General features: G+C 36.6%; 2 protein-coding genes across 7 annotated transcripts in view; both read right to left on the minus strand.

The window, feature by feature from the left end:
* Positions 1-11,557, minus strand: part of LOC144448987 (TBC1 domain family member 10B-like) — a 37,950-nt gene extending 26,393 nt beyond the window's left edge. The window contains exon 1 of the mRNA XM_078139381.1: positions 10,919-11,557. Within this exon, the coding sequence (XP_077995507.1) occupies positions 10,919-11,124 (206 nt within the window). The 5' untranslated portion in view covers positions 11,125-11,557. The remainder of the gene's footprint in view (positions 1-10,918) is intronic.
* A 6,170-nt stretch (positions 11,558-17,727) lies between these two features.
* The window catches only part of LOC144448871 (uncharacterized), a 28,340-nt gene continuing 19,202 nt past the window's right edge, over positions 17,728-26,865 (minus strand). For 5 of the 6 annotated variants that reach the window (XM_078139186.1, XM_078139188.1, XM_078139185.1 and 2 more), the window contains 6 exons: positions 26,618-26,847; positions 26,070-26,193; positions 24,928-25,608; positions 24,339-24,410; positions 20,027-20,118; positions 17,728-18,658 (listed from right to left, as the gene is read on the minus strand). In XM_078139186.1, coding sequence (XP_077995312.1) covers positions 20,066-20,118; positions 24,339-24,410; positions 24,928-25,608; positions 26,070-26,193; positions 26,618-26,847 — 1,160 coding nt within the window. In that variant the 3' untranslated portion in view covers positions 17,728-18,658; positions 20,027-20,065. The remainder of the gene's footprint in view (positions 18,659-20,026; positions 20,119-24,338; positions 24,411-24,927; positions 25,609-26,069; positions 26,194-26,617; positions 26,848-26,865) is intronic. The other variant, XM_078139189.1, reaches the window with a different exon arrangement.

Consider the following 26,865-nt stretch of genomic DNA (forward strand, 5'->3'; position numbering starts at 1 on the left):
TCAACTTGTCTACTTTCCACAGTTATTTACACACTTGAACATCATTTGTCCTTTGTAGCCATTGTGTCACTATGACAACACAGACAATGAGTAATAGGAAGAAATGGGACACTTGGCAAGTGTTTGAAATAAGGCAATAGTAACTCATAGCCATGACCTGAGGATACACTCTATTGTTTTCACATTAGAATGAACATACTGCCACAGGGTGAGCAATAAATCACCCCAATGTCCTGTCTTTCTGATATTCTAATGTGCAATTGCATTGTACAGGTAATTTAATGTACAGTGTTTGTCATCCATATCAATTGTAGTACCAAGTATGAGGTTACGGCTGGACAGGAGATCCACACATGTGCCAGTGTCAATCTAACGATGTGCCACTGTAAATCTACAGATCAACACATGCTTCTGTAAATCTAGAGATCCACAAATGTGTAACTGTAAATCTAGAGATCCACAAATGTGTAACTGTAAATCTAGAGATCCACAAATGTGTAACTGTAAATCTAGAGATCCACAAATGTGTAACTGTAAATCTAGAAATAGACATGCCACTGTAAATCTAGAGATCCACAAATGTGCCACTGTAAATCTACAGATCAACACATGCTTCTGTAAATCTAGAGATCCACAAATATGCCACTGTAAATCTAGAGATCCACAAATGTGTAACTGTAAATCTAGAGATCCACCAATGTGCCACTGTAAATCTAGAGATCCACAAATGTGCCACTGTAAATCTAAAGATCCACAAATGTGCCACTGTAAATCTAAAGATAGACAAATGTGCCCCTGTAAATCTAAAGATAGACAAATGTGCCACTGTGAATCCAGAAATATACAAATTTACCTAGTTCTAAATCGAGATAAACCACTGGAACTTACAAAAGTACTGGTGGTGGTATGACAGTACTTGTCACCATTTTGCTGATACTTCATAAATCTGTATTCACCTCATGTTATACTCAGTACAAAGTACAAGCCCAATTCACAGGACTCACTGTTTTGATTTTAATTTCTAAAATTCTTTAGGGGAAATGGACACTAATATCTCATACAATTTGCCATTAACTTTTTATGCTCCATTGATTGGAAACAAAACCTGCAGCTTGGAAAGCCCCAACTGTGCTGTGACACCATCTGACCTAAGAATGACCTTAGTGATTACTACTAATTCCCTATAGGTAATTCTACATCCACACTGCATACCAAAATAGGTTGGTGGCACTGACATTACAGGTGATACCCTAAGAATTCTCACCATGCAAAATTAAGCCACTTTAGTAATCTCTGCACAATATAATGTGGCTAGTATCTAACAATGTTTTGGGCAAGGTTGAAAAGTACTGGGTGAATACATATATATCTGTGTTCTAACCCTGTTTTGTAATCCAAACAAAATGTAGGAGACGATAACATTAGGGTTAGGGATGTTAGAGTACACATAGCAAGACTGAAGTACACTGGGTCTGATCCAATATATTTATTGTAAACCCTTAACATCTTTTGTAACACCAACAGCATGAAGTAGGCCAGTAACACATTAAGGTTAGGGATGTTAAAGTACCCACCATGGCAAAACTACAGAACACTGGCACTACGATCAAGATTAAATTATGTATCCTAACCAGTGTTGGTACCCAGGGAAAATGAAGGGATAGATAATCGTATTGAGTACTGGGGATGTCAAGTACAAACAGCAACACTGCAAAAAACAGAACCCATCTAATTTTTTTTACATATGCAGCCAGTTTTGTAACCAAAACAAAATGAAGTAGACAAGTAAAATGAGTAAAGAATGTTCCAGAACAGAATAAATTGCTTTCAACAAATATAGATGAAAAGCTAAGCACTACCCATAGAGGGTCTATGCACTACCTTAGGTCCTTCAATCTTCAGGTGTGACAACATTTACATGACAAAAGAAAATATTGTGATGCAAATTATTCCCTTTGTTTTCTAGAAAAGCTATAAGATGGAACCCACTACACTATTACAGCCTGGGGGAGAACCAGGAGTTAACAACACATCTACTGCTGTCTCTGTTACTACTTATTTATTTAGCTCCTGTCGGATGCGGAGCATTTAGTAAGGTCGAGGGTCAGCAGGTCAGATGAGGTCACCTCCTTCCCTGTATCATTGTATGCTTCAATGATTTCTTCACGTAGACCTGAATAGAGTCTTCTTATATTACCCAATCCCTTAGACTTTGTACAGCTGGTTTTAAGGGTGTGTATCAAAATGATGTAACCTAAGCTGAAATACAGAGTGTACTAGGCTATTACGTGTGTTGCACTATGTACATTTTCAACAGCCATAGTGATAGCACAGACAGTACAGGCCGCTAAAAAGCTAAATAAATGTCAACTTTTCATGGTTCTATGCAACAGACACAAACAGATATATCATCTGACAATGAGTGTTTTTAGTTAACATTATGAAAGCCTGGTAAAGGTGAGGGGAAAATATGGTTCAACTTGCTTGAAGAGTACCATACCTTGTACTGTAAACAAGAGTACTTCCTTTGGTAGCCGGTCTTTCTCACATGCTGCACCACATCGTTGGAACAAATTGCCACTAGAGTTTCAACAGACACCCACAGTCGATGCCTTCAGGAAGAAACTTAAAACATACTTATATATGAAAGTTGTTCAATATATAAGTGTACAGTGCCTCTGAACTTTACTTCGTATTGGATACAGGTGGTCTATAAATTTTCTGATTGATTTATTTATACTGTACTATATTTTAATTGGGGAATAAGGGTAAAAAAGCTGATGAACAATTATAGCTTTTACTTACTATAAATAACATCATTAACGCTGTACTAGCTGCAACTAGAACATTTTTAAAAACTGTTTTGTCAGATACATATTTTGACATACTTGTAATATCGTATACCCTGAACGTATTGAATCACCCGACTCCTGGGTAGCTTTGTGTAACTTTAGGTTTGAACCTAGACACCAGTCCCTACGTAGATTTGTCATATTCTTCAAATATGTTGACTTTGTTATTCACTTCTAGCTTTGGAAATAGAAAATATCATCAGCTTTGCTTTTTTTTTCCAGTTACTAAAAGAGTTGACCAATGTGTGAGGGTACCAGGTCACAGTGTACCTAAGTCCTTACAGACTAAGTTACTAGAAGTCTCCCACAAGAGTAATATCAGTCACTAGTATTCATATGCCATAATGGGTGGAAATGTAGCCACTCAGTTAATATGGCCAAATATATAGAGAATAATAGACAGGTCCAAAAATTATTCTAGCTAATCAGACAAGAGGGCACTTATGAACTAATTTGCATATCATTAACAACTGCCATATGACTTTTGGACATAACTTGGGGCTACTTATTTAGCGCTGCCTTTGTCATGAATAAATATAAGATCATGAGTGCAATGATGTCATTTCATCCATAATTCATAGCATGGCTCTAAATTAAAACCCCTCTATTGATAGAAGTCACACAGCTCAATGCATTCACCTCAGTCTTTTTAGCCTTGTTGTCATGGCAATTTACAAATACAAATGTAAAGTTATGTAACATGTTTACCTCTTTATTGTATGATTCATACAGAATCACAACCATGTACATGTATCAGAGGTCACTGCACAATATTTCCTTCCGTGATTATTTTTTCAATTTCACTTCACAAGTTTGAATGACTTAAAACAGTCCATTTATGTAGAATTTAAGCACAAATACTGCTGGAATTTCAAACTTTTTACAACAGCATGTTCAACAGTACCTTCCATCATTTCATTACTTGAATCTTTCTCATTATTGATATCATTTGACCTTATTTATTCTTAGACAAGCATAAGTCAATGCATACCACCTGTACGTGTACTGCACTGATATGTATATCCATCAATCACGATGGAATGGCTGTCGGAAATTCCTCCAGCAGTAAAGCTTTCTTATACAATCATTGAATGCCAATAATCAAGGGATATAAACTCTATCTAGTACTCCATGTATATTATGCTGCTCACTCCATCACATAGCTTCATTACCCGTGTTGGTGGCCGGAAGATTGCGACAGGGATGAAGAATGAGCTCATAAGGGCTGTCGCGATAACACAAACGACCTAGTTTGATAAAGGGGAATGTTCTGTATAATGCATGGGTAGCGGACATGCAATTACAGAGACATTGACATTATCAGTTACAGTAGAAAACAGCAGGAGAACTGGGGTTAATCAGTTTCAAAGTGTCCACTGTATATTATTACTACCAACCATGTCTACTGACAGCAAGTTTTGAAGTTTCAAAATCAAAAGTTCTTCTTGACAAAGCTAGGTTGCTGAGGTGTGAAACTAGTCACAGATTCAATCTGTTTTTGTTCTCATTTACTGCCAATGCAAACTTTCAGCATTCACCATTTAAGTTTTCTGACTTGATTTCCAGTTATTCTTTTCAGAATTTCAACAAAGTTGTATAAACAGTAACATCTGCAGTCTATTGTCACAAATTTTAAAGTTTCAAAGTTGAGTGTTTAGCATTTTTTCATATTTGATTTTCCATCTCTTTTCAGATTTCCTGAAAAAGTTTAAATGTCTGAAGTATGTACTGTAGTTATTGTATTTCCTTTACTCTGACCACTCTTTTTTTTCTTACTAAAAATGCGAGGACAAATCACAAGTGTCTGCCTGTATATCCATGCCACATTTGTCAATGTTATCACCCAAAATACCTTTTTTTGAGTAACACACTATGATATAGTAAATTACAAAACAAATGTATATTCACCACAGAAAATTCAAACATCACAGTTCTTTTAAAGTTTAAATCAGCAGTGGTCTATTTATAAAATATACAAAAGTAGATGCAAAAAGAAATTGTCTAAACACAAATTGAGTTTGTGTAAACATCACAACTCTACTCATCTTTCATTAATAAATAAATCACTAACAAATTTAATCTTGTTTTTAACAAGAATATTACACCAAGTGATAAATGAGCACATATTGCATATGAATGATGACTTCATTTGATGACAATCAAGTAGAAAGGCTGGTGAATTTCGACTTAGAGCTGTATGATTGGCAATGATGACCTCAGAGTGAGGGTCAATGATATAAACACACCACACACACATTGAGTGTGATAACAGGTTTCACACTGCACTGTATAGTTCAAACACCCAATACATTCTGACTTAAAGGGCCATGTTTCAATCCCGGGTCATCGCATTAGTGTTATCTTTCTAGAAGGAGTACATGGGCTCATTCTCTTGCTCTGGCCCAACTTTCTTCTACAAGTCTGCCAAACACCTGGTTTTCACACCAGATTTTAATCCTAATCCGAAGTGACAGGCCAGGTTTTCAATCCCTGATTTCTTGCCAAAGAGGATTATATAGGATCCCTTTTTTTGTTCTGGACTAACACTTTCTATAACTCTGCCAAACAACTGTTTTTCACAACTAAATGTTAATCCTAATCTGAACTGGGTCTTTAAATGATATCACTTCTGCTAGAAAAAACAGGAACTACAGACAAATCCATGTCAATTCTTAAATAAATAATCCTGATATTTGTGTCAATGTTGAACATTTCAGAATGATTGAGGAAACAATGCCAGAATAGCAACAACTTTTGGCAATGTTTATGTTTTATTTTGTGGCAATGTTCCTGATTACTAGATTTAGACAGCAATAATAATTTGAATGAAATCAGATTATTTACATCTGTTATTACAATGGAATAGGGAGTGGAGTCCACATAGCACAACACACCAGCTTGCCCTCTAGGTCAGTTTTACGTGTATTGATGCACACAAATTTCTTCTTCTGCACCAAAATGTGGCATTCCCCTATCCCTTGCTATGTCACTGTGGTGATGCACAAGAAATCTCAGTTTTTATAAATTTGATCCACGATGCGAAAATGTCATTTAGACACTGCTACATACCTACATCAGATATAGTGTGGTTTCAATGGCCACCGAATGTCCAACCATTTTTATTTGTGTTTAGCATCTACTCAGAAAACACTCCTTCAAGAAAACAGAAAAGGCAAAGGAGTACAAGGTATTTTCCTTTCACAACTGTTCCACAATACATAAATATGTCAACTATATACAGGACTTAGGATGTCACCATCAAATGAATTGCTCACGTTCTTTCCACTACACAAGGTTCCTTATACAGAAGTCACAGCAACAGATGTGAATTTAACTTGAAGGTGCTATTAAAACTACTCAGAATATCAAGCCATGTTTGACTCACTTACTACAAAATTTTTATAAAACATATTAGAAACCTTGGAGGATGAGATTCATTCCTAAAATTTGTATTAAAAAAATATAAATACTTTAAAATGGCACAAGCTGAGTATACATGTATGATGTGCTATTTGAATGAAAATACTTAGTATTAAAAAACCTTCAAGAGACCGTTCTAGAGTAATGTAATACATGCTGTTGAAGGCATCAGAATCATCTTGGGTTTTCTCAACATTTTAATATACATGTTACAATGTACATACATACCAAATTTTGTCATTGAATCATTTATATGCAGTATGCCCTATACCGGGTTGAGTTCTGCCAAGAGAAGGTGATGATTAAGTATGCTTAGTACATTCCAGATACCTTTCAGGCACCAAACATTACCCCTTAATTAATTTAAACACATAAACTACATGTAAGGTAAAACATTTAAATACAAGTATTTTTTTCTGCGAATGCATTTTTTTTTCTCACAAATAATCAAGTGAAAGTATAAATATAAAGTATAAAGTATTTCAAATAATAGTAGAAGTCTACTTCTTACATCAACCTCTAACATGAAGAGTCAACATCCCATCATTTTCACCCTATGCTGTCCATTCTATTCACTGTAAGAGTCTTGTCCATCATCGTCATGACTACACACTTTACTCACTTTACATGTACAAATAACTCATTATTAATAAAATATCTGACACACATTCATATCCAAGATTGCTATAATCAGTATTCTAATTAATTTTTGAGATGACTATATTTTTAATCATTCTAGCATCAAACTGATTGTGATACCCTGACACTTTCTAGGGTTCCGTGATCTAATAAAAGTGAAAAGACATTACAACATACTGACTGACTGATTATTCACTTCATTATCTTGTTGTTAACGTTGGGGCAACGCTCACAGCATTTTACATGTAAATGTAAGTGATGAGACACTCAGCCTTTTTTATAATTGAAGGATAGGGTATTTCCGACCCTTGGCAAGTGCCTGTTGGGACTATCCTATAGAATAGAGTGTGGAACAGTTACACTCACAATTTGCTCAATATGAAATTATACTGAACCTTACACCTGGAGCTTAAAAACCCTAAAGGTTCCCCCCTCTCAGGAGCTAATAAGTAATATGATGACATCATCACATTGCTACCTGCATCATCACCAAGTGAACCATGGTAAATATTCTTTGATTGGATCAAACTGCTCCAGGTTCATAAATGAGTGTCTAAATGGCCAATAAGACACTGTTTTACATTCTTGAAATGACAGTACCACCTGAGTTGACCAGACTTGAGGAATCAACACTGCACTGTCACCTATGGATATACATGTAAATACATACCATCATGTTTTAACTATTAACTGAAAATAGATTTTATGACATTAACAAAACACCTACACAGATTCCAGTTGACGTCATTTGGAGTAACAAAAAAACATTGCTTCTGAGGTCTGTTTCTGATAACTGATAGAAGTATTTTAAAGAGTTCTTCACTGTAAAAACACTATAAAACCGGCAAACCATATACAGTTTAGTTAAACATACTCGTTCTGACAACACACCCATGAGAGTGCCTACTTGTACTTTTTATAGTTTAGAATTACCAGCACTTTTAAAAAGTATTATGCCAGAAACTCATTCTGTGATGAAAACAAATAATCCGATGCATCAATTCAATCTGTTTTGACAGTCAATCAATCATTCAACTATGCTATTGAAATAATCGCAGCTCATTTACTGTATAAATGCTACCCTTGCAAATAAACAAACATCTTTCAGGATATGTTTACAGTTCTATGCTGATTTGTCTAGCATGTGTGTAGTATACTATAACATGATCAATAACTGCAGTGTGTCGAATGTCACCAGACATTTCATAGCAGTGGTTTTGAAATGACTATCACATGGATTGTAATGAAATGTATGACCTTAATGTACAGTGTGAGTGTTGACAGTTCTGTGTCTCAGTTGAAAAAAAATAATCCACAAGAAAAAGGAGATGAGATGAGTTGTAACATTATGACAGGAAAACAGTTCAAACTGCTGGCTGAAAGACATTGTCAACATCATTAAACCCATCATCATCATCAACAAGTAATTTGACAACTCATCATAAATTGTGAGCATTGACAGACAATGTTGTGACTCAGTTCACCGAACTTCCTAGGCTAGTCCCTATATGGTTACAATTTACACCTCCACTAGAAACCACATTGGCATCCAGACTATGAACTTCCTTGATCCTACATTGAATCCTTCACCTCGATGTGCTTTATGAGGGACAAACTAGGTAGGGAATAAAACCACCAGACTAATTAATGGATGGCATGAGTACAATCAGACTGACAACATGTGAAGAAAATAACACAGTGACACTTTAATCAATCAATCAATCAAAAGAATATGTATAGTACCAAAATCCAATACCACAATGGCACTGAACAGGAACAATAGTAGATCCAATGTAAAAAGTTAGAAAGCTCTGGCAAACAGACATGTCTCATTGTCCTTCTTGAATTTATCAACAGTTTGTGTTCTATTATTTCAATGTGGACTCTGATTCATATAGGTCAGTGTCAGGCAGATGTCACCCTTTAGAGGGTAGTGGGTTCTACACCATGATATTTTGAAATAATAGAATCTAATTAACATAACAATGCATTTGTTGTCACTACTTTTAAGGCAGAATTAAAAGAACCCTACTGAGAATGTAATACTAAAGCTGATAGAGGAGATATCACAACTGAAATAATCTAATCACTCCTCACAGCTTGCCTTCATTTGTTTTTCACAGACAGTATGTAAACTATATTACATAAACACTGCCCAGGTGTAGCACAAGTAAATAATTTGACAAAATCTGTTGATTTAATTTTGAACTGACAAATTTTCACATAAAGTTGGTCATGCTATCAGAACAGAATTATCCCTGGATTTAATCCCATGTTTTCACATTAGTGTTATCGTATCAGTGGAGCCATACGGATTAGATCAGTCAATTCTTTCCTTATAAGGCCAACTAATCCGTCAGACTACATGTACTGTATCCCTATAGCTCTGGCAGACAACTGTTGTCTCACCTGACTTTTAATCCGAGTTAGACATTGGTCTTTACATACTGGCCTGATGTACTTACTGCAGGATACAGTGTAAACCTATCAACAACATTCTGCCTACCACCCTGTGCATGTACATGTGATTTATTGATTAGTGGAGTAAAATAGTCTGACTTCTGTAAGTGGTCCAATTCACACACAGACCAACAGCAAGTCACCAGATATGACATGATCACCAGTTTCATGACTGTAGGGTAGGTGGGGTTACATCTGATAAAAACTTTATTAGCATTGCTACTGCTGGCTACCAGTAGATATCACTTGACAACTGAATAGAAATCACTCCACTAATGAAGTGACCTTCATACCCATTCAATTGGTCAGGTCAAAGAAATGGTATGTGTTCAAAGACATGTCAAGGAATGAAGAGGACTGGCATATACTAGTATTCAAATCAGATATTCAGAATATATGGTGATGTCACAATGGTTCAGATATACTTTAGCTGTAATGCACAGTATATCATTTATGACATTCATGGCTATAATTTGAGTGTTTCATGGATTTTTATAATCTCTATGGCATTTTGATGATTCATTTTGATGTAGTTTTGGTCTCAGGAAAAATTTACCATTCCAACAAATTACTTTTATGGACTCTAGCACAGGGAATACCTCGGGGGAAAAAGAAACTTTCATCCACTCTAAGTATGCTAAGAGTGTGTTTGAAAAAAGAACTGAGAAAATGTGTCAAATGGGACTGTCTGGTAGAGGGTTTACTCTATTTATAAAGCTTACGTTCAGTACTCAGGCTATGTAAAGGTTTTCTGTCATTCAAAAAATGTCAGTATTTTGAGAAACTATTGATAGGGGTGCAATCAAACATAGTAGCATTGTCATTTGTAACACTTTCAAAAATGTGCAACCACCTTGAATAATTGTTGATGAAGGCAAGTTTTCCAACAAGATATGGGTCAGTTGAAAAGTAAATAATTTAATAGTCATTGCTGTGTCTTATGAAAATAGTTCATGAAATCTATACCAACTATGAGTGACTTATTCCTTGACCATGTAAAATATTCATCTTATGGTCCAATAAATATAATGGAGGTAGGATATCCAACAGGAAACACAAAATTGAAAACTCTGAGGAATGCTGGTAGCCAGTAGGAAGTAATCAGAGAACGTCATTCATGAATTTTGATACTGATACACGGACTAAATATCATATTTCATATTTCAGATCATATTTCATATTTCAGATCACAAATCATCTTTGTTTTAACACATTGTTGTTTGCTGTGAATCTGAAATGAAGGTTTCATTTCATTTCCCTGGTATAAATAACTAAACACATAAATTAAATTGTGTTTCGAGCAACCCACGATCCGTTCACTGCTCACTTTTACAAATAAACAAAAGGGGGCACAGTCGTGCATTGTTTACATACACACCCATCAATCATTGGACATATCTGTCCTGGTGACGTTGTAAACCTTTTCCACTACTACTGTCATCACGCCATACATGTTTATTGATCGTAATAGTTATTATATTAATTTGCATATTTTCTGGGACCGATCGTTATGCTGTTCGTGCGATTCTGAAATAGTCGGTACTTACTTCACCTCTGTGTACTGTTTGCCACCAGTAAAGCCGTAACGATCCGGAGGTCTTGGGCCATTTAGTGAGCTAACACTACCTCGAATGCTGCCGTTATAAACACTGTTGTAGTCATCGTCGCTATCAACTGTACTAGCGACTTCACATTTATCATTTTCCAAGTCATCCATCGTAACATCAATGCTACCCGTACCCGTCACCGACATACTGGATATTCCTTGCTCAGTGCGTTATCCTTCAAAGTAAACTTCCAAAATTTTGCGAATATTTCAACGGATGGGAAAGAACAGCATCCAGATACCAAAACAAGAAGAAATATGCATCCGTCACGTCATTTGAGTCGGTTCTGGCATTCACTGTTCCCGCCAGTCTAGTAAACCCCCCTACGTTTCGACGTAAATATCTCGATCAGACTACACACTTCACCACTTCCTGCTTTTCAGAACATGTCCGTCGTCGCGATTCTCAGACCCCGGCACAACTATCGCGGATTCCGTCGAACACAACGAAAATTCTATCCGGATATCACGATTGTCAATCACCATATACTTCCCCATCAATGAGACGACCATACATCGATTTTCACGCGAATTTCTAAAAATTATGTGGGTCTCACACTTCCAAGGGTAAAATCTTCGCAGTAGAAATAACGCATGCGCATTTCAGATCACAGGCCTCGTTTTCAAAGGCTATGACTTTATTCTTGCCAGACGAAAAAGTCGATGACCCCATCAGACAGTTGCGATAATAAATCAAATTTCAAACAAAGTATGGTGAAAAGAAGACACTGCGACTTGCAAACTACTTTATTAAGTTAAGCCTTTCAAGGTGGAATTTATTTTCATTTTACATATTCAGTAGTACTTTTTCTGAAAACTGCAGTGCGGAACTTTGAGTTCGAGCGCACGAGTCAAGCGTTGGTGACATGGTGGTGAACGTTTCATCCGAGCTTAAATTTGTATGACAAATTATTCTCCTAAATCTTAGAAAAAAATGGGTAAAATTTACGTTTGTCATTATAGACGTACAATGACTTTGTTTTGATCATTTCAGAAATTTATTATGGGATTTCTATTTCCATCTTTGGAATTGGACCATACATGTAATTCGTCACAGTACGGATTTACATTTTAGAGAAAAATTACCCTACCAATTCAAAGAGATAACGCGCAAATGTAAAACGTTTATTTCGATAAAGCATTATGTACTTGAATTTACAGCGGATTAGAAATTTGAAGTGTACCATGTAAGTCATCAAAGTCTCCAAGGGCATTGTTTGTCCAGATTGGAAAGTTAAGTGCTCGAAGATTATGGAAGTCATTTCAAGGATGACACTTCTTTCGGGATTACAGAGATTTTTTCCAAGTAACTTACACAAACTAAGCGTATAGTAAGAACACACATAAGCAGATCAACAACACTTTTTTGTGTTTACATGCACGTATTCTGTATTTTAAAGTCCATAATACATTGAGCAAAAATATAATGTTTTCGAAAGAAAAATTTATACTTGCACTGTACATTTTTTACCCAAATTCTTGCTCTTATTTGTTCTCTAGGATATATTCGCTCCTTGAAGTCAGAAAAATCCCACCAGTGTACACGTCTCTGTTAAAAAAAGATTTTTGTCATTTTCAAATCCTAGAATTGACACCAATTTCCATCGGTTCAGATATCAGGAGTTTGTTACTGGGGGAGATTGTAATTAAATTTGTCAAAAGACTTCCGTAAGATACATACAGAATATTTGCAAGGAAACTAAGGAAAATAGTTACACATTTTATGACTCCGCTTAAAGCTGATTTCTCTGAACAGGAATACAAAAGTAGTTGACTTACATGTATTAAAACTCTCCATATATACATACTTATTACCCGAGTTGGTGATTACTTGACATTGAAAAGTATTTAGTTGTTGGTACATTTTCAGGCTAAATACCAGTCTCTCTTTTTTCGATTCGTAATCATACTCTTGTTACATATTATTAGAATGTAATTGTTATATGTTAAGAAATATTATTGATACAGTGATAGCGGAATTTGTCAAATATTAAACGAACATTCAAGCATGTAGATCAGAGAATTATCGGTAAAATATCGTATTGTGATTGCTAAACAAACATTAATATCTCATCTGTGCAAATATATGTAAAATATTAACAGCTCATAGTATATGTATAATACTCGGTTACTCAAATCGCTGTCATTTTCGAAAGAAGTGTCGCGGGAGGGCGCCCCATACGATGAAAGGCTAAAATCATATCGCACTTAAAAACGGTTAAAACAACTCTGCGAGTTTCTCAAAGTTATATGATCTGAAGAAAGGTTAACAGAATATGTTGACTGTTTGAGTATGCAACCAAATTTTAGCATGAAACACCGGGAATTACTATTTTTCCAAAGGAAATTATACATTTGCCAAAGCACTCAACTTTGGTCCTCACTCAAGCTTCAGACGCTGCCTTTGAACAGCACTCTTAGGTGATAAAACATACAATCTTTTGTCTTTTTGATAACTGGAATGTGATTCTTGCCTTCCCTACGAGGAAAATACGGTTCCAAATACTTTTGCAAATGTAGATCATGTGAGAGAAGTCATTGAATAAGCAGAAATGCATAAATATTTCGTTTTTGATGGAAGTCCAATTATGCGTGGACACCGTGTAGAATCCCACCTCAATAATCTCACGGTCAAATACGTCCAATTTCCGACCATGGAAGTTTTTTGTACTTTAATTTACATGTGTAATGGACATTAAATGAATAGATCTTAGGTGTAATATTTCGCTTTAAGGGGCAGGGGGGCATTATGTCTGAACAGGACCTGCAACCCATCGATGCATTGTTATCCGTGTTATGCTTTTGAAACTACTCCCCCCCCCCCAAAAAAAAAACAACAACAAAAAAAACAAAACAACAACAACAACAACAACAACAAAACAATGGTTATACTAATACCATAACAACAAAAAGAAACGAAAAAAATGACAGAAGTTGATTTCATCGATCTATACACGGTGGTTTTGGAGAAATTGTGAGATAGTCACCGTCTACGTACTGAGGAAATGACATTCTAAAACACTGTATAGTATACGTTGCTGGTCTTGACTATTCACACAAGACAGCTCCCATTCTCATCTAGTTGTTTCTTTGTTTTTTAAATTTGTTGTTCGTCAAATTTTTATATCACTATTATTTCTCGAGCTCGTAATGTAAAGAAATTTGGAATTTGACAGCTCGTGAACTAAACATCGTCAAATGAAAATTCATTCATCAACAGTGAACTATAAACAGATAGATCAGAGGATTTTTGCTCCAACGTAAGGCCAAATACCCTAGTAGATAAAATTTACATTTGATATCTTTCTATTATTCTAATTGGTGAAATTAAATTTACATATAATGAAGTATATCATAGTCTTTTTTTCATAGACACTGAAGTGTACGCAAATGGTCCATGCATGCAGTTGGTTCTGCACGTCGCGATCGGCTGCCATAAGGGTGTAACAAAAACTGGACTGTTGAGGGCGCAATTCGTACGACGTGGAATCTTCAATTCCTGATGTAATGATTTTATTTTCCTTCGTGTGCACGTGTCTAGGCGTATCTGATATTAAGCTTTGATTGTCAACATTGAAACATTTATTTTGGAAGAAGATTCACCAGATAGGGGCCAAATTTAAAAATATGTATATTTCATCCACTAGACAATCATTCAAATTAATGTCATGTGCCCCTGAAATAATGGAATGGCTGGCTTTTATAATTTATTACAATTATATTTCAAATTATTCAAATTTCCTATCTTTACACTTACACTATTTATAGGTCTAAAACAGTCCGGTATGACAGGGAATTGGGTTATAGATGATGGAAAAGATAGGATATGACTACTTGTCACTGGGTGGGGCCTCCATTCTGAGCAATGACTCATAGAGTCATACTGCATGCACTGTCTACTTATTGTGGTCATAATTCATGCACCTTATATAAAATGTACCTACCTTGGGGTAGAAAAAGCCATGGACAGACTGACCGACCGACAGACAGACAGACAGACAGAGACACAGACACACATACACACAAAGGCAGACATACACACATAGACTGACAGCTAGACAGAGACATACTGACATACACACACACACACACACACACACACACACACACACACATTGCCTCTTGGAGGTGCACATAGGGCCCTTATATTTTCTCACATTTTACATGTAGGATTTTACACATAATTATCAAAGCATTTCTGATTGAATACGTTTCTGTCCATGTACACCTGATAGCATGACATACTAGTATTGCAGAATTTATTATGACAGCACCATGTAAAATGTCTAAGACAACAGGGTTCAGCATGACAAGGTAAACATAAAACCACAGTCAGCTTATACACAACACAGTACTGGCCAGTGAAATAAACATAAGAACAGTCAGCTCACACACCACTCCACACTGCACTGCACTGTGAAATGAACATGCAACAGCTGGCCATTACTGTTATTATACACACGTAGTGAATAATTTATAGAGTCTAGAACTCAGGCTATTTATACTGACCTTTTGTGTTTTCCATATACTGAATATCAATACCACAATGTATTTTTGGGGTCAAGAACTAACTTTAGATTACTCAAAAACAAGGAAACGAATACGGATGTATCAGTCAGTCAATTTCACTTCCTACTCGCTACTTGAATATAAAGTCAGGAAATTACCCTTGACTTTTGCCGTTGCTGAAATCAATCTGAAACCTGTTCTGTACATTTCAAAATACTGAACTGTAGGTCTATGTGTTTACGCATTCTATGTATTTCTGTCACTCTCCTCTACAGATACTAGTAAATGGAGGTATTAAAATAAAGAAAGGCTTCATACTTGATATGTACGCATGTTATTTCTAGTATCATATTGGATGTCACTAATCTCCATCTCTTATCTTTTACACGTCACTTTCCTTTTGCTATCACCCTAGAAGTATGGCAGAGATACCTACCCTCATCTCCAACACTAGCTTTCCCTCCTCCACCCACCCCATTTCTCACCCCAACCCTAGAATTATGATGATGGCAAAGATACCTACCCTCATAGATATCTTGCAATACTAACTCTCCCTCCTCCACCCCATCCCATTTCTCACCCCCATCAAAATACACAATTATTGCTGGTCACTTTTGCCCCTTACCTGACTATAAACATGTCCTTAAAAGCCACGGTTCCAATCCCATATTCTTGCATTCGTGTTATCTTATCACAGAAGCCATAAGGATTACTGGTACATAGGATTAATAGTTTGCTCTGGATTAACTTTTTTGCATAAATCTCTGCTAATTATTATTCACACCTAAATCCTTGTCTACTACAAGGTCACATATTCTAAATACCGGGTCAATCTGTTGACAAAGACTGAAACCTACAGTCAAAAATGTCAGCTACATTGTGTAAATTTTCTACTTCTTGTTTGGAACAGAGTTCATTTTGATACAGCATTACACTGTAAGTTTGTCGAGGATGGTATTACTACAGTGAATGGATTATAATATGTGTACAGTAGAAATGGTTGAAATAGATCAAAATTAATTTTTCTCAGTTGACATATACAAGGGGTAATATTGTTTCATTATTCAAGAATTTGGCAGCATGTCTGAGCAGGTGTGGTATATTTAGCTTACGATGTTACATTCCAACTGATGTCATAACCTAAAATAGATGAATCCTTATTGAAATTGTTTTATTAAAAGTTTGTAAAGATTCGCCAGCTGCTGCGTTGTCGTGATCACAGACTATTATCACATGTACAAACTAGTGGATTACTTTATTATATTCACTGTATAGTTGTAATATTTTGAAACAGATTGCAAAATATTTGTGTATGCTATGACAATATGCATGTATGGCTGATCACATTTTTTTGTTGTCATGTACGTATCTACTCATTGAAGTCCGTCGTCAAGTATATAGGCAGTACTCTAAGATGGTCATAGACTAGCTAGTGATGTTGATTAAATGAAATGAAATGAAATTAAAGACCCATATTTCAATCCCCGGGTCATCCGACTCATCAGATCAGTGACAGTGTGTACACTGACTCCATAAATATTCCCTAATCCATGAAGATTATCTCTTACCAAAATGTCTATACATCTTTTACATTTTTTTTTCTCAGAAGCATAAACATTATGTTTATAACATGTACTATGGTATAACAATGAGGCCATAGTACTATGCTGTATGTCAGACAAGTATTAAAGTTACTTGTCTGTGGCTTTAGTGATGGACTCTCTTCTATGTGTTGTTGGGTAATGATTACATGAGTTTCTGGTATTTCATGTGTGCATATGTTGCATTTAAGTGATACATTAGGAATTAGTCACTTTCCAAACATTTGGTTCACTGTACTATTTTTCGTTGAGGTATCTGGCAATCAAGGTCTGTGTTTCTGATTATGTAGCAAGTGAATCCCCCCTCCCTGAGTCCCCAGGTACTTCCCTACCAAAAGCACAACATGCCAGTGGAAATATGTCAATTTCACCATAATTATACCCCCCCCCCTCCCCATCAAATCTTGGTTGTAAAATACAGTATACACCATTGTCCCTTATGACACGGGGAAGGTATAGTTACCTATGAAAATTTCACCCCACCCCCACTCCCCGGTCACACACACTAACTATGGGGACTCTGTTGCTCAAACAGTTGTAATGCATAATACACATATTTGTGTATCACTGACTGCATATAAATACTTTGGAAACTACCACAACAAAAATATTCAGACACGTTGTAAAATTAAACATTCTCTCCTTCCTTTATTTGCAAACTACTAGACAGCATACACAGGATTCTCCATGCCAGTTCCCAGTTGGCAATCGTAAGGATCCCATAATTTCATGTCCAGCAACCTCTCCCTCTATTACATTATAGTTTGCAAACAGAACTAGAGTCCATTTCAATGTGTCCCATTTTGTTTGTGGAAGAATACGCCATTACACGAAGCACTCCAGATACAAGTTTTTTGAATCTGATGGCAATGTTCTTTCATTGATACCATGTCAATCCTTGTCAAGTCAAAACATACGTACATACGTACAGATTCAACAAGTGGTTTTTTCACAGAGATCGGAACCAAAGACATGTATTATGATGATGTATTTAGTTTTTTTTTTCACGTCATCATTCACATCAGCTGAGTTCTGGTCTTTGCGGACAGTAGGTATACTCCTTTTCCATGATCCATCAGAATATTTTTAATGAGCAAAGAAACATCACAGCAAGCATGTCGTCTGCCATCCATGGCCGTTCTCCAACTATATGTCTCTGTGCATCCTATTATGTACTATGTGACACAAAACGCCATTATGGTCCAAAGTGGCACAAGCACATTATTTCGTCTCTCTTTTACTCCCCCCACCCCCCTTTTATTTTCTTGCTAAATAAAGTCATCTTGACTGCTGGCAGCTCATGTTCAACATCCGTACCCATGGTAAACATCGCCATGGTAATTGGTTCACAGCTGTTGTCCATGAAATCTGGTTGCTATGGCAACAGCTACTGACGCCACTACTACTCTATCATTCATCTTCTGATTCAGATGCAGAAGACAAATTGTTTGAAATCATAATTTTTAAATATAATTTTTTTTGTCATAATATTAGTTTTTAAGTCTGTAATTTTCCCCTTTTCAAAAACTTCATAGACTCAGCAGTCTGGCAATGTCTTCAGCTTTTATTTCCTGCAAAAGTAAAAGACAAAGAAAGTGCAAATGAGATATGTTGAATTTGTTATTCCACCTTACAGCACAATATGTTGTTGGTATGTTTGGTTATTTCAAATGTACATTTCATGATGACTCTGAAATACCTCCATAGCAACATTATTTCTCTTAAAATGTTTGTACAGTATACATCAAATTGTAACATTTTCACTGTTAATAATACAATTTATAAACTTGGACCAATTCTTGGTATCTGCCGTACCATTTTACCTCACGCTAGGGGTCAAAATAGGACAAGGAGGTTGTTCTATTCTCATGCATGCCTATAGAAATGTATATACAGCCCATAGAGTAGAAGTGATGGTGTCAACCAAGAAATCAAATGGTTTTGACTTTTGTCATAAAAGGTAGTAAAATTCCTTTGAAGGTAACAAGCATCTGTCAGATAATTAGATGTTCAATATTTTTCTTGGTTCAGCCATAGGAACCTATGAGGGACCTAAGGGGCCTTTGTCACTATGAGTCACTAGACAGCCCTTAGGTCACAAGTATTTTCCAGCTGAATGAAGAAAAATATTGGGGAATAACAGTTATACCAGTGCCAGTAATATCAAAGAAAATCGGGGAAAGTATTGGCAATTTTGAATGTTTTGACTTATATTTTGAACACAGGAAAATCAGTGACGGAGACACACGTTGTCGTGACGTAGAACAACCTGAGTATATATTCCATATTTTTTGTTCAACTTAGCTTGTACATAGTATAATATTGTATGCAGCACACTCTAACAGTCCATATTGCACATTTTCAAGTCAGTGATGTTGACAGTATCTTAGAGAGACATTAACACTATGCACAAACACTACTAGCATGTAAACTATTGTCTTACTAATAAACAACACTGTCACATTTATGCCTAGCACAGAGCAAATTCGAGCAGAGAAGTACACATGAAAATAGGTACCATGTGAACTGATAGTGGTAAGCTTAATACTTGTGTCTTTTATTCAGTATCGTGGGGTGGGGTGGGGGGTGGGGGGTGTGTGAAAGCAATGTCAGTATTAGCAAGACACAAACTAAAACCATTATTGTGACATGTTATAAGCTAGCAACATTGATGTATTACACTCACAGTATGTCAGTATCTCTGATAGCAAGATTTCATCAAGTGCCAGCACATTCAATAGCATTCAAATATCTATTTTCACTATCATCAAAATAGGGTGATTACATCTACATATCCAAGGCACTGCTATCACCCACTTGTAAAGTCTACCACATGCAACAGCTATAGTTTTTAGTTTGTGTATGTCTGACTTAGTTTGCCGATAACACATCTTCCACAGTGACATGATTTCCAGTGGCTCTAAAAATGACAATCTTACCTCCACTGCGAAGAAATGCTGCCACATAGCACACATGCTTTAATTATTCTGAGGATACTGTTGATGCACTGGTTGCTGAGCATGTGCTGGACCTGTAACAATAATCAACACTTCATGAGTATCACACCACTCAGTTTACAGACACCACTGACATACACATCTCAAAGTAACACACAAAACAAAACAACACAACACAACACAACACAACACAACACAACACAACACAACACAACACAACACAACACAACACAACACAACACAACACAACACAACACAACTGGGTTAAAGGTCAGTGTTAAAGGTCAAATGACATGACACTACACAAGACAAAGCTGAAGGTAAAATGTTAGAGGAGAAACATTGCTGTTTTCACCACAGACTTATAATATACTATGTTGGCAATGTATTGTGTTTGATAGCAGCCATGCACCATTGGACAGGTTAGACTGATAATGCTAAGGTTAAAAGAAAGACATATACCTTGAGAGAGAAAGAAGAATTGTATATATACATAATTTGAGCAAATACTGAACAGCAGCAAATAACAACAAGCGACCTATCGGTCAGAATAGCTCCGCTGTTTTTTTTTTTAATTTAATTTTTTATTTTGGTGACATGTAGAAGTGGTTCAGGTCTTCACTATGCAGTTTTGTTTTAGCGATGCAATAAAGTGGTTAGTGGTTTCATATGATGTCTCACTATAAAACACATTTTACACAGAAGTTGGTAATGTATTGTACTTTTATACCATAGTCACCATTTTATAACAAAAATCTACTGTTATGAAAAATTGCACAAAATCTCAGAAAAAAATGACTGGGAAATGCACACAAGAAAAAGAAAAAAAGAGGATTTTGAGGTTGGCTATAAATAATTCCAGTGTCTTACAGCTGTAACCCTGGAAAATTTTAATGATGAATGAAATAAACTAGGGATCTAAAATAATTTTGAGGCAATTTGAATTTCAATTTTCTAACAAATTTACAAAGTCAACAACATTCAACTTGTACTAGTTGTGGTAGATATATATAGGGAAGAAATGTATTAATCGCCATCTTAGTTTCCGTACGGCGACAATCTCAAGTACCCGGAAGAGAGTCATTCTCAGCCATACGTTACAGTCACTCGTTCATGTTCGGTTACCTTTCACAAAGAAAACACAACGAAATGGTTGAAATGATCATTATTTTTATTTCTTTTCATCACAACAACAAAATCTGCGTGATTGATCAAAAGTGTTGTAAACTAAACCAGAAAGAATTATCGGACTGGCTAAACTTCCCGATGAACTGGAGTAAGGTCCTACTACTTCCAAGTAAGCCTCGATAGTACTATAGTACGTGAGAAAATCGTCTCAAACTAGCGATACAACTTTCAAAATATAACTTGACATGTCTTCATTTGTTAGAGTTATACAATTCAAGACGGGTTTTCACTCGAAAACAACAATTCTGTGAATAATGACACTCTGAACGCAGCGATTTCTCGGACGATGTTACCACTGTAACGTATGGCTGACAACGACTTGCTTCCGGGTTAGTCCCTCGTGCATACGGGTGGATTGTCGGCGATTAATACATACATGGTCTGATATTTTAATTCACAGTGTTTCTTGTGACCGGCGCCTGTCAGCAGACTCTGCCATTTTTTTCATCATTCCATTGTATTTAAACCTTGTACTTGACATTTCGCAATATTTATAATTCTCAACAAAATACCTCAACATGCCTCACTTCGCTCGTACTCAAAGCAGCCCGGGCGGTATGATCACTGACACTGATGACATGATGAGAGAGAACCTTTTCGGATTTACATGTAAAACGGGGAAAGATACGCAAAACATAATGCAAAGTCTGAAGCCAAATTAAAGTTGTAATTATTTTAATTATTTTTACTTGCCAAATATTTGCATTTTGGAAAGGCAAGACACGTTCATGTCGTTTAACTTTACATGTGAACTGTCGGCCATAACTTCAACCGCATGTCTGGCATGCCCTTCCTTACGCAAGTTGTCTGAATTCTGGTTCACTGTCATTCCAAATTGCACGACAATATAGAATTAACCACAAGTTACATGTTATCTGAAAACATCACACTTTTATAGTGGGTCTGAAGTGTGATTTTAGTGAGTACCAAGAACGTCCTGTGTTGATACTCAAGATACTTGCTGTGGAAAATCGCTCGGTCAAATGAGGTCACCTTCAGCTTCTGGTCGAATCAGGATAGAGTATGCAAATGAGGATGTTGCGGACTGATTTGAAGTTTACAACCCTGTTTCGAACAAACGCTTGTCATTTGGGCGCCCAATGCGTAGAATTATGACTATAGCACATATTACATTGCTTGTTTGACGTCAATAGTGTCTTTTGAAAAGTGGCAGTTTACTTAAAGTCTCGTCGACTGATTTCCAATATGGCGTCGGTCATTATGCTCATTAACATATTCATTTTTTTTTCAAATTACAAAAAAAAAATCATAAAAAATAAAAATGAGGATGTGCTGACTTGAATTTAACAAATCTGAGTAAGCTACCCCCTGCGCATCAACACGCCAGATATCAAAGCAATCTAATAAGAGGTTTTCAAGGAGTTGATGAAAATGACATTTTATGAAAAAAAATCATAAAAAATTGAAAATGGCACAGATCAACTTGGCATGAATAAATCTGAATAGCCTCCCCCCAGGGAACATGCACACCAAATATCGAAGAATTCCGACTGTCACTTCCGGAGTAGATAGTAAAAATATAAAAGTTTGACGGACACCTATGATTCACTCTACTCTCTATACCTCAATACCCACCTATACCTAAAGCTACGCTTTCAGCTTTCGCTGACAGCGGAGCTAAAAATGTAACGGTAACATGGTAGTAAAAAACTAATCAGGGTAGTCTGTATTCTGTGATAATAACCCTCCACTACTGCCTGCCCTCTTCAGTACTGATTTGCTACCTTTTTGCATAGCTTTACCAAGTACTAAAATGATTCCCGGTGGAGGAATTTTGCGCTTAACATTCTTCAAAAAATTTGTTGAACATATGTTGTCAAAGTTTATATATTGTTGTATTCATAAGCAAATTATACACAGGAATAAGTATTCAATGACAGATTGTGATCAATGCCGTCATGTCAGACAGTATATGAAATGTCACTATTGATTGTAAGTATGTGTACGTCTGCTACAATGTAGGTTTTGTAAAACATACAGTGACCATGTCCGTGACGAGTGTCACGTGTATATGTTCATATCGTAAAAATGCAAATTAATTGAAATACACAATACTTGAGATGACAATCAGTTATGTCTGATGTTTGATATATAGTTCAACTTTTGGTAAAGCAGGAAATTATAGAAAGATTTTCTCAGTTCAGCCTATAGCACAAGATTTTTTCCAGTCAAGTTTCAACTTGTTGAAGAGAAATAGCCCCATCCATGTTGAGAGTCTGAGGCTAAGAATCAAACGTCACAACTCAAGATGGTGTATTTGTGTATTTCTGAAGTCAGTGCAATGGTTTACTCTCAAAGTGTGAATCTACCACTGCACAACATGCTAATGTCAGCCAACCCAAGTAAAACCACAATCATATAGCATTCCACCAATAGCTGGTTAATTACTATCAAATGGTGAATTTGTTCAATGCAATGTGTAAGCTATACATGAGTGTTGTGAGTCTGGTTACATCTATAGAAAATCTATCTGTATCTGGGGAGGACAACTGGTTCTGTTAGACCTTGAAGTATCAGAGAAAAACACTAAATAATTCAAAAGTGATAAATCTCTTTTCACAAATTCAGAACTGTTTTTAAAGCTTACATTTAATTCAGACTTACTAGATTTGAAATTTTTGATGTCGATATATCTTGAATAATAAGCTCACATATATTATTGTCAGAAATATGGAATTATTTTCAAGTTAGCTTAGCTGCTTTTAATTTTTCCTTCCCTCCTCGTTAAATGTTCAAAATGGACCTTTTCAGTGTACAGTACCCTCTAGAGGCAAGGTTGATACACGATATGATGTGAAGTAAAGAGTTATGTATAATGTACTATGATATTGAAATGCTTTGGTACAAAATTTCAATGAACATTAACATTTTTCAAATCGTGTACAGTTTGGATGTACTTGTGACTCCCGCATGTTTACGTCAAGTATTGAATGACACATCAATTTCTTTGATTGTACGATTTCTTCAAGTCAACACAGACCAGCAAACCTCCCTTATGCATCTACAAAATTCTACAAGATGATCATGGCAAATTGTTTGTTGTATCATTTTGATAGGAGTTTGGGGATGGGGGAAGTAAGTTCACCTGGTGAACTGATTCTGGGTGCTGCACTGTAATAAGCATTACCCTCTGATAACACCATAACCTTGCCATCAACTGGAATAACAAATAAACAAAAAGAAACAGAAAATATACACCACTGTCACATACAGGTGAACAGGAAGAAAATGCGACAAAAACAAATTCTGTTCAGAAACTGTCTATGTATACCAATGTATGAGTGAGTAATCACTGCAATTTCATCACATTGCAGGGTATGTCCTCGAAAGACATGTTTTTGGCTGTCGGATACACAGCTTACGTGTTGTTACATGAAACGGAGAAATGACTTACAGCCCTTCCAAAATACAAATACAGAATGTTTATCTCTCATTGCTGCTAAATCATGACTAACCACACTGTGCACATTCCTGCCTGATCATAACATTTTCTTTAACATTTAGAGAATCCAAGTCACTTTGTTGCACAGTGGGATTCTGAATATAGATATCAGCATTACTCTTTTATCTTACTATACCACCTAGCATGCTTGTGGATTGATATGCTAAAAATAAAAATTCCACTTCAGATGTGTGGTATACATGAAAGACAGTACAAGCACAGTTGTACTCACCTTGTAGGTAGGAAGGAGCCATCTGTGTGGGGGCATTAGAAGCTACTACACCCCCTGCACCAGCATGTCCACCCGCTGAGGAATTATGTGCATGTCCATGACCCTGTTGTGGTCCAACCATCACCACCTGTTGTTGTACTTGTGGGTGTGGATGTGGGTAGGGTTGTGGGTGTACGGGTGTCACTGTGGTGATATGTGGACTAGCTGTGTGTGAAGCCACTGGCATTTGTTGTATTTGGTGAGCCTGTGCTTGTGAGTGTGTCTGCTGTTGGGGTGGGGGTGGGTGTATACCTTGGGGTGACTGAGGAGTGTGTTGCAATGCTTGTGGAGGGGGCTGCATTTGATGGGCAGCTGGTTGGTACAGTATCTGCTGTTGGGGATGAGCTTGGTGTGCGAGGTGTGCGTTTTGAGTTGGTGGTGGTGCCGAGTGTGGTACTTGGTGTACTGGGCTGGGTGTGGGATGAGAAGCATGTTGTTGCGCTGCTTGCTGTTGTCCTGGCATTTGTCCCTGTTGATGTTGTGCTGTTTGTCCCTGCTGTTGAGACTGTTGTGGGGGAGTGTGTCGCTGCTGGGCATGGGGGTGATGCATGTGTGGTTGGGGTTGTGCTGATGGGTGTGGCTGGGGTTGAGGTTGTGGCTGATGTTGAGCTTGGGGGTGTGGCTGTGGTTGTGGAGGGGACACTGTAAGACAAAAAGAACAGAAAAAAACACACATGACAAGGGGAGATCATCTTAAAAGATTCAATTAAAGCACTGAAAATCCAAATTCTTGAAATCTTAACAAGCTTTGGTGGCCATATTGGATTTAAAATGATTAAATTTTGCTATCATTTTGACCACTATTTAAAATGTTTTGCAATGACCTTGGGTTTTTTTTTCATGATTTTAACTGAGACTAAGTCAGAGTTTTCCTGAACAAGGCAACAGCAAAAGTTTAACTTTTCATTTCTGAGGTGTATTTCTACATTAACAGAGCATCATCAGGTAACCAAATGTACGGCATTATTCAAACACACATGCACATAATCTTACAGAAAACATAGCATTGAATACATTTGATTACTCCAGTTAAAATTACTTGTTTTATTTACACAGCTATCATCACATTGCATGAGTACAACGGGTGGAATGAGATGACCTACCATAGACTGGTGCGGCTGACTGTGGTGCGTCTTGAGTAGGATAAGGGTGTTGGGGTGCTTGGTGTGGTGATGTAGCCAACTGTCCTTGGTGTTGTGGAGGTATCATTCTGTACATGGTAGTAGGCTACACAATAAAAACACAAAACATCTCAATAGCTATTGATGTGAAAATGGGCACAGCACATCTACATAAAAAGCTTTTCATTATTAATTGACAAACATGATACAGTTGAAATCATTATGTAAGCTCCTACCCATTCAAATTCAACCAAGTTCAAGTTGGGTATGTGAATGACCCAAGAGTTCACTAAGGAAAGAAGTCTTTTTGTGAATCATTTAATTTCTAATCAGAACAAAAATTTTGTGTGAGTGTCCATTAGACCCTGTAACAGCATTGAGGAAATCAGATGCTAGTCTAAAAGTCATTCTCCAGCTGTACCGGTACTGTACTAAGAGTGCAAAATGGCTAATTTATTCTGGTGTATGTACACAGTATACAGTATTACAAGCAATCAGCGAATGAACAGAAGCTGAAAACATAAAGTTACCTTTTGTTGATACTGTATATGCGGATACTGTACATGCTGTTGTAACATGGGTTGGTTCATTACTGCACCATGGGCGTGTGGCTGAGCAGCATACTGTACAAACTGGGTTTGGGAATACCCCATTTGTGCTACAATAGGTTGACCAGTTGCAGCAGACACTGGTAACACATGACCTGGTTGAGCCACGTCTGGGTGGTGCTGCATACGTTGTTGTGTTACTATCGTAGGAGCTGTGAAAGGTAAAAAAA

This window comes from Glandiceps talaboti, chromosome 18, assembly GCF_964340395.1.
Source record: "Glandiceps talaboti chromosome 18, keGlaTala1.1, whole genome shotgun sequence".
In the NCBI taxonomy this organism is placed as follows: Eukaryota; Metazoa; Hemichordata; class Enteropneusta; family Spengelidae; genus Glandiceps; species Glandiceps talaboti.